Source organism: Lynx canadensis, chromosome F1 (assembly GCF_007474595.2).
Source record: "Lynx canadensis isolate LIC74 chromosome F1, mLynCan4.pri.v2, whole genome shotgun sequence".
Lineage (NCBI taxonomy): Eukaryota > Metazoa > Chordata > Mammalia > Carnivora > Felidae > Lynx > Lynx canadensis.
In genome coordinates, this window is record NC_044319.2 from 34,826,377 (window position 1) to 34,835,248 (window position 8,872).

At 54.3% G+C, this 8,872-nt stretch overlaps 1 protein-coding gene across 9 annotated transcripts in view; it reads left to right on the plus strand.

Moving 5' to 3' along the window:
* The window catches only part of LOC115505595, a 25,322-nt gene continuing 16,450 nt past the window's right edge, over positions 1–8,872 (plus strand). For 5 of the 9 annotated variants that reach the window (XR_003966068.1, XR_003966069.1, XM_030303254.1 and 2 more), the window contains exons 1-2: positions 3,176–4,800; positions 6,779–6,855. Coding sequence is in view for 1 of the 9 variants with exons in the window: in XM_030303261.1 (XP_030159121.1) it covers positions 3,220–3,366; positions 6,779–6,855 (224 nt within the window). In the remaining 8 variants the exon portion in view is untranslated. Of the gene's footprint in view, positions 3,143–3,170; positions 4,801–6,778; positions 6,856–8,872 lie in introns of those variants that run through there. The other 4 variants (XM_030303256.1, XM_030303258.1, XM_030303261.1 and 1 more) reach the window with 4 other exon arrangements.

Consider the following 8,872-nt stretch of genomic DNA (forward strand, 5'->3'; position numbering starts at 1 on the left):
CGCTCTCAAAATAAACAAACTGAAAAAAAAAAAAAAAAGATCCAGTCCCCGTAGAGTAGGCCAAAATGAGGAAATGAGGGGACGGAGAAGCCTGCACTAAGCCTGCTCTCCTGGCTGATGCCCACCAAACTGGAGTTTGTGGCAATTACAGAGCGATTGCATTCCAAAGCCTGGACGAGGCCTGGGTAAAAGTTCAGCTTATTCCCTGCAAAGAAAATACTTCATCTTTGGCATTTCATAGTTTTGACCCAGATCAGTCAGAGGCCACGGAGAGCTTGCAACGTCTATAAAGCGTGCACAGCTTCCGAGGCCTGTAGCCGCAGAGAAGCCGAAGGGAGCCGGGGGCCTGCTGAGCTCGAGTTGAAGCCCTGCCTTTTCAAGTTTGCCGTGGCCCAGCCTTCCCGGGCCTCACAGGGTGGACGGAAGGAACCAGCACCTTCCCTCTGCTCCGAAGTTATCTTTACCCCCTGAAATCAAACACCACACGCAGCACCCTGTAAAACTGCTTCCTTGTAGGACTCGAGCGTGCTTGCTAAGTAAACATCCTCCCATGTTTTTAGAACTGAATTCGTTTCTGCTTCCTGGTCATCCCATTCGGGTTTTTCTGTCGTAGGCACCACGCAGAATCAGGTTAATAGAAGGAAGATCTAGCATGGGGCAGAGGCACCTAAAATGACTGTTTCAGTCCCAGTAAAACTGTGAGAAGAGTAACACGGTCGTGGGAAGAAAAAGCAAAGACTTAGAAGAAAAGCAAAGTGAAACAAAGCCTCCCCGAACTTAGTACTGTCCCAGTGCCGTTCGAGTCAAGAGTTGGGCCCTGCTGAGTCCCTGAAATGGGGACCTTTCTCTGCATGGACTCAAGCTCAGGTGTGCTGTGGTTGGAGAGTATGGTTGGCCCTCCTCAGTAAATTCCGCGGCTGTGTATGGCCCTCCTCTGACCCTGACTTGCTCCTTGCTCTGTCTCTCATGACTTATTTGCCTCTCCTCTCTCACTTCCGCCCACCCGTGACATCTCCATCGCCATGGCAGTGAGCAGCCACGTCATTCACCAAGTTCATGGGGTGATGGGCCAACTCTTCGGAGCCCTACTTCCCTCTGGTTCTCCCTCCTGAAGCAGGAGGCTCCCTGGCAGAGCTCAGAGCCCTTTGTTTATTTGATCCTGGGCTCTTGGATAAATCAGGAATGTCCTGACATGAACTTAGGCATGTTTTTCTTCCATGGAAAAGGAAACTACAGCAAATGGTATTTAAGTAGGCAGAGGACCATTCCGAGGGACTTGCTTTAGTGCCATCAAGGCCACATTCCTTTGGTCATCAGACCAGTAGGTGACTTCTTTATTGGCATGCACTACCCTGGAGCCCAGAAGGTGTGAATTTGAAGCACTTTCCCCCCTGCTGGGAGCCTGGCACAGATGCTCTGGGCTTCTTTTAAGCCCATGGAGTGCCATGGTTGTCTTCCAAGTGGTCTTCTTTCTGCTGGGTGAAACCTTGGCCCCAAGTTGCCCGAAGAAGGCTGCTTGGGAAGCAGGGTGCAGGACAAGGTGGCCGCCTGGTCTTCCGTCCTCAAGTCCTCTTCCCAGAAGTCGCAAGGTTCTTGATGTGATACACCTTATGAGTCAGCTAGCTACCCGAGGACCTGAGTATATTTCTCACTTCTGGTCAGGTCTAGGCCCATAGAGCACAACTGGTCGTGGGAAACCTCTGTGGGTCTGCGTGCTTTCCACGTGGCGGTGTGGGAACCCAGCCTCCCTGGGTCTGTCTGGGTAGACAGGGTCTAGGGAGTTGGCTTCTAAGCTGTGCTGGATACATTTCTGGGTCTGGGGTCGGGAAAATGTTGGAAGCTATGTGCTTGGCTGCAGTGGAGACCTATCGGGATCCAAAAACAACCCCAGCCGGCCTTCAGAGTGTTGGTGGGAAAGCCCCAGCCCCGTGAGGGTTTCCAGGTGTGGGCAGGCCTCCCACCACCATCACGGGGCAGCCGGGGGTGAGCCGGCACGTGCTCGTGCCCCTGGGCTGCCCACCCGGAGCAAAGAACCCGGCCGTTGGCCACTCCAGGTCCAGGCTTGGCCGCTGCTCTGTTTTGCTGCTTTCCATGTTGTCAGAGGATCTTCTTGGGAACAAATGACTCAGCAACCTGAATCTCTGGGACTGAGTGGCCTAAGTGCCTTTTGAGAAGTGATTGGACATTTCCACCGAGGCCCGAAAATTCTGAGCCTGGAAAGAATGGAGATCCAGCCTGGTGTTACCCTGAACTCTTCGGGCTGCAGTTCAGTTAGGTTTCTCCCCCAGTCCTGCCCTGATAGAAGGATAGCATCCGTGGGGTAAGCGGGCAATGTTTTAATTACGCTTTTTGTCTTTAGGAAATTCCAGGGAGAAAAAGGTCCTGGTTTGTGGCCAGAAAAGCAGAAAACAACAAAAGTCAGCTACAGGTCATTGTTCTGGACGTGTCTGTGGCACAAAGAGTTAATAGGACAGTGGTGTCAGGGTGAAGACCATTTTATTCTCCTGTGTGGGAGAAGTTCACAGGGTTCAAGAAGAGATGAGGCAACGTTTAGCATGGGACGGCCCTGTCTGGGTTCCGGGTGCTGTCACTCAAAGAGTTAAGCTAGTCTGGTGGCTGGGAAGCCGGCAGGGAAGGCGTGAGCCTGCAGGGACCAGGCCCTCTATGCCCCAGAGCAGTGAGGTGTGAGGGGTAAAAAAAAAAAAAAAAAAAAAAAAAAAAAAAAGGGCTCAAAAGTGTGGCCAGGGAGCAGAGTGTAGGCCCAACTTTTTTTTTTTTTTTTTTTTTTTTTGCCTTGTTTGACCAGCCTTGGCATTGCCCTCCGGCTCTCCAGGGGAAGAGCTGCAGTTCTGCTCTTGCAACACAAGGAGCAGACTGGAGAATTTAGATCTGCGTCACAGAGCTCAGAGAGAGAGAGAGGGGAGAGAGAGAGAGAGAGAGCGAGAGAGAGAGAGAGAGAGAGCGCTCCGTCGATAGGTCTGCTAGCAACAGCCGTGCTGCAGCAGAGAGAGAGAGAGAAATCAAGAAACAAGTCATAGCAACACCGGGCACCAGGTTCTGCCAGCTCACTTGCCAAGCGTTCAGAAATCTGTCGGGGGCTAGAGGCCTCTGGGTAGCCCGGGCTAAGGAGATGACACACAAGGTGGCACGGGCGGTTCCCGCGGGGGGGAGGTGGGTGGTGGTGGGGGGGCAGGGGTGGGAGCAAGAGGTTGCGGGGCGATGGTGGAAGGTTTAACGGGACCAATTTCTGGAACATTCGGGACTGCGGCACCCTACGGCCAAGACCGAGATTTGGGTCTGCGCAGGCGACGATGGGTGGTCCGACGGGCTTCAGGACTTGATGGCGTAACCCCCTTCTTCCCCCACGTACGTATCTGCTGGGATCGGGGGCGATGTCTCTGCGTATGTGGGTGCTCTGTCTTTCTCACCTTCTTTCTCGCTTTTTTGCTATTTTTTCTCTGAGAGAGGTTTTTTGTGTGGTTTTTTTTTTTTTTCCACTTTAATTTTCTTTTCTTTTAGTGTCAGCTGCTCAAGCCTGACCGGGGTAGAGGCTAGAGGAGCAAGCTGTCCCCAGCGTCCCACCTGACCTACCAGCCTTTGCCCCCGTTTCCTTCTTTTGAACAGACAGACAGACTGGTTTTCCAGGTTGTTTGGGTATCCGCGTCTGTCTGTCCATCCACGTCGTTCTTAGGTGGCAGGTAGGAAGTGAGGAGGAGAGGTGCTGGGAGGAAGGTGGAAAGCCATAGCTTTCCAGGGGTTGCCTTATTGAAATGTTCAGCCTCGGGGCAGCTGGGCTGGTGGGGAGCCGGTGGGCAGGATGGGGCGTGGGTTGGGAGAAGTGGGGTAAAGCTGGTAGGTTTGTCACTGCGTAGTTGGGAAAAGTGGGGAATGGTGACGCAGTCACTGTTGCATCTTGTTAGGAGCTCCAAGGGGGACAGGTAGTGAGGCTCCCGGCATCTGTAGGGCCAGCTGAGAGGGGTTAGGGATGAGCTGAGAAGGGAAGCTAGCATTTAGAGATTAAATGTCATCCTTTTGGCGTTGGAAAGTTGTTTACCTTGCGCTCTCTGTGTCTCCATGTTGGCACCCTTCCAGTTCACATGTGATGGCCTTCCTTGTACTGCTGCATCATTAACTAAGTGACTGAGCTGGCCTTCCATTGGCCAGGGGAGGGCTCTCACTCCAGACATTTCCTCTGATTGGTGGGTGGGCCAATGGCAGGTGAAAACCTTTTTTTGATTGGCTGAGGGCAGGGTATCAAATCTGAATTTGCATTTCACTTGCTTAAAGGGGAGGGGGGGAGAAGCCCAGCAGCTTTCTAAAATCTGTTTAGGGGTGTGCGTATGCTCCTGTGTCTGTGCCTGCTTTTGACTGACCAGGTGAAGCCTCTTCCTATGCCTTTTTTATTTCAAGCACTCAGAGGAAGAGGAGCTCCGGGTTCCCCAAACTTTTTTTTTTTTTTTTTTTTTTTTTTTGGAGTAGGAAGGGTTGGAGAGATGGGTGCGCAGAGGGTTGACCAAACTGGAAGGAAGTATTTGTCCTTTAGTTTGGTGTCGGAAAAGGGAATTTTCCAATCAGCCACACCTCGGTGTTGCGGCACAATCATTCTTGGCTCCCCTGGAAACGCACGGGGCAAGGTAGGACAGATCTGCTGCTGCTGACACTGCCACCACCATGGGCTTCCTGCTGCCTCTGGGCTGCTCCCTGGGGACGACAGATTTGCATTGACGGGGCTGTCCAGAGCTGAGCCCAGTGTGGGAAAGACCTGCCTTCTGGAAGCTGCTGCTCCTTGGTCTTGGAAAGGTGAGGATGGGGACTGACCCCAGGATGTTGCTCAGAAACTGCGCATTTGGTGGGATTTCCGGGAGAGCCACTGGGCCGCAAGAGGTTTGGAGGTCCCAGGTTAGGAAGGTTTGTCATTCTGGGGAGTGAGGAGAGTGAGAGCAAAACTAGGGCAGCAGGCTGTTCGCCTGTGGTTGGGGGAGGGAGACTTGGAAAAATCAGGGTCCCGGCTCCCCATCGAGTCCGTGTTGCAGGTCTCACGTTTGTGGGGAGGGGGTTTCAGAGCCCTGCGCCTTGCGCAGTGGCCCCCGCCCATGACTGCGCATCCGGGAGCGCAATGCGCCCTGGGTCGCTGGCCTAGGACAGCACCGCCCTTCTTCTTACATAACGGAGGCACGGCTGTGCCTTCTCGGCCTTTCTTTGCAACCCTGCCTCCTGGCTCCCCAGGGCCCATGGAGCTGGGGAGGGTCTGGTTGGGGAGCAGGGGAAGACTTGGCTCCCTCGGAGGGTTAGCCCTCGTCCAGTCAGTGATGGGAGTTGGGTTTGAAGACAGAAGTGGGCTGCTGTCCCCCTTGGGAGGTGGTACGCAGAATGTCCTTCTCAATGCCCTGTGTCACCCATGGCCCCCAGGACCTCTCGGGGGCATGGGGTGTGACGTCCGTTCTTTCCTTCTTATGCTTTCTGGGTTTTGAGAGGAAGTTTCTGAAGGGAAAGACATGACGATTCTAAGAGTGAGGAAGGGTGTGTGTCGGGGGCCCAGTTGGGAGGTGGTTGACAGTTCACTCCCCTTGTCACTGGCTTCCCTTTCCTTGGGTGGGTTGATAGTGTTTTTGACTCCTTTTATCCTAAGGCTGCCATTTTGGAGGCATTTCTGCTGGTCTCTGACATGGTGGCGTTGGCTTTTCTGGTCCTGCTGTGCCAGTTCCGCAGAGTGGGCGGGGGGCGGGGGCTGTGACGGAGGAGGGGAGGGGGGGCAGAAGCGCAGCAGAGGCGGGCCCAGTGGTGGCTGCCGCAGTGAAGGTGGCCCCAGGGGCAGGACCGCCCAGTCCCACCCTCGGACACAGTCTTGGGTGGGGGTTCCACCACCTGGGGCCCCGGCTTGGCCAGAGGGTGGGCATTGCTAACAGAAGGCCTGGGTCTCCCATGCCCTCGTTGGCCTGAGGCTTAAAGCAGTCCAGGGCAGAAGCTGAGTTTTTTTGGGGGGGGTGTGTGTGTGGAGGGGGCGACTGAAGGCAGAGACCTGGCTGCTCATCTCAGACGTGTCGGACCTGTGGTTTGTGTTCCCCAAATAGGCTCTGTCTCCGACAGTTTCTCTATGGGGACAAGGGGGTGGGGTCCAAGGCAGCTTTGAGGATTTGTTCGATGGCCCTCCCTTCTCATTGTTTTTCTTTTCTGCTCCTCGTCATGCCCCCTGCCAGTGCCATGGTTCCAGCTGTAGTCCTCCGGTGAGGCTCCCTGCTGCCCGTCCCTCTCCTTTCCAGGCCCTTCTGCGTGCAGCGGCCATCTTGTCTTTTCTTGCTTAGAGGTTTAAAATGGTTTCTCATCATTTCCAGAGTACAATTCCTTCCCTTTGGCACAGTGCTGAGGACTGTCTGTAACTAGCCTTAGCTTTCCTCTGCAGTCTTACTCTTCTGCGTTTCCCCAGGTGGACCACGTATTCCAACAAAGCCAGGCAACTCACTTTTTCTTGCTTTTCCTATCTCTCGGTTTTCCCTACTGGTATTTTCCATGCCTCCTTGGCTCCACCGCACCCACCTGCGGCAGCCCCACCGTCCTCCTTGGACCTTTCCCGATCACCTTCACAAGCAGCAGTCCTCGTAACCTCTCCTTGCTCCCTCCGGCCAAGCTCTCGTACACTTTGTCCCTCTCGTGTGCTACTTCGGTGGCCTTACGGCTCTTGGTGTAGAAGTCTTGGGTCACCTACGAGATGATGAGCTGCAAGACACTGAGAGTCAAGGAAGGAAGACACTTAACCTATTTGGTGCCTTCTGTTCGCCAGGTGCCACGTCAGGCTGTTCCACGGACCTTCTTTCATTTACTGCTTTCCACAACCCTCCGAGGAGAGTCCCGTGACTGGTAAGTGTTCTGATCATGATTAGAACCCCTGTTTCCCCAAACCTTTGCCTTCTTCTTTACCTCTCAGTTCTCAGTGTCTGCCACGTGGCTCTTACAAGGTAGATCCCCAGAACGTGCCTGTTTAAGGAATTTCATACACCTCTAATGCCATATGGGAGTTTGGGTGGCCGCTCTTCCTGTGCCCGAGGTCTGGGTCTCGTAGCTGTTCCACGCTCCCCTGGACCCTGCTACCTCGTTAACTTTCTCCTCTTCCTTTGCGGTCAGGTTCACTCAAGATGATGGCTTTTTTTTTCTTTTTTTTTTTTTTTTTTGTAGCTGAAATTTTGTTGGATTAACAAACCTCAGTTATCCTACTTACCTTCCTCCTGGAAGAGAAGGTGGAGGTGGGATGGTTGTAGTACCTTCAGAGCAGAGTGAGCTCCAGAACCCAGGATCAGTGGAGATCGGACAAGGCAGGGAGCAGGACCATTGCACTTGGATCTTGACCCTGCCTCATCTTGTTAGGTGGTTTTTCTGAGGCTTAGTGACCTCAGTCAGTGACATGGAGCCACTGTAATCTACAGTGAAATGCCTAATATATTGCCAAGCAAACAGGCTCCCGACAGAAAGTGGTGCACCTCCCTTTCCCCTGCCCAGCTGTTTTATCGGGGACTTAAGAAGAGTACGTAGCAGGTGGCTGGAGAAGGAATGGGGGGAAGGGAGCTTGCCTGCCTTCAGTGATACCAGAGGCAGGGGAGGAGGTGACCGGGCATTGCACACCTGAAGCCTGCGAGGAAGTGCTTTTCCCTGACCTGGAGTAAAGAGCCCCTTAACTTCTGCATCGGGAAAACGCTGTGGGACCAGAGCCGTGAGGTCAGGGTGGGTGGTGGCAGCGTGAGGGTTAACCAGTGATCCTTCCTGGGAGCCTCGTGACGCCAGGTTAGCTTCCCCTCTTTCCGAATCGAATCGCAGCAGTGGCTGCCTGCTTCCTGACGCTGCTGCATCCCGTGGGAGGGGAGTTGGGCACCCTGAAGCCCCTCGTCACCGATTCCGGGGCTGCAGAGCAGAGAGTGACGACAGCCCATGAGTCGTCAGCCGACGGCAATGGGGACCCTGGTGACGGCTGCTTTGTTGTGTTTTTCCTCTTTGGATGATGACTCAGTGTGTCGGGAGCTGGGAGATGGGGCACTCAGCCGAATGGCCAGGACGTTCTGTCAACATGAAAGCAGCAAAAACAGCTTATCGGGGCTCAGAGCCGACCCTTAGGCTGGGTTCATTTTCGGGAAGGGCTTGGCAGAGAAGAGCACTTCTGGACATCGGGGGTGGGGAGACAAGGCCAGGTAACCCAACAGGGGTCTGTGGACCCTTCAGTTTCAGAAACCAAAAAGAAAATGCAGCTGCTTGTGTTATTAGATAAGCTTGGCAAACGGTCATTTTACAAGCTCCTCTCACCCGTCCCAAACAAGAGACATCTTCTCAGGGCCAGAAAACCCTCCGGGATTTCTCACCATGGCTCATTGTCATAGATGGAGGGTGAGCCCGTCTCGGGTAGGGTGGGCCTGGGAGTCCTTAGTGATCACTGGCATTCCGGGGCCCCGGAAGCAAGAGCCCATGGTGGGGACGTGGCGTCTCAGGTGACCTCTGCTGGCATCACACCAGCAGACGGTGTCACCCACCGGAAGATGGTGGGTCCACGTCACCGGCCTCAAGCCGAAGGCCAGCTCTGGCGCAGCCTACTTCAGCCTCCCCTTTCCTTATTGTCCCGAGTCAAACTTACCTTCTCGCCTTTCATCGTCCTCAATTCCTTCTTAGGTGAAATAGTGGGCCTTGAGTCCTTGACCTTTGTGTGTGTGTGTGCGTCATCATGGCGGCTCAGGGTTCTAGACTTTTCTTGAATCTGCAGCATTGCGCTAAGGGCGCGTGACATTCCCCCCCGCCCCGCCCGCCCGGCCCCGCCCAACCATGGCCAGCCATGCCTTCTTGGGAGCAAGAGAGGCCTGGGCCTCCATTGCCACTGAATCTCAGGCAAACCACTATC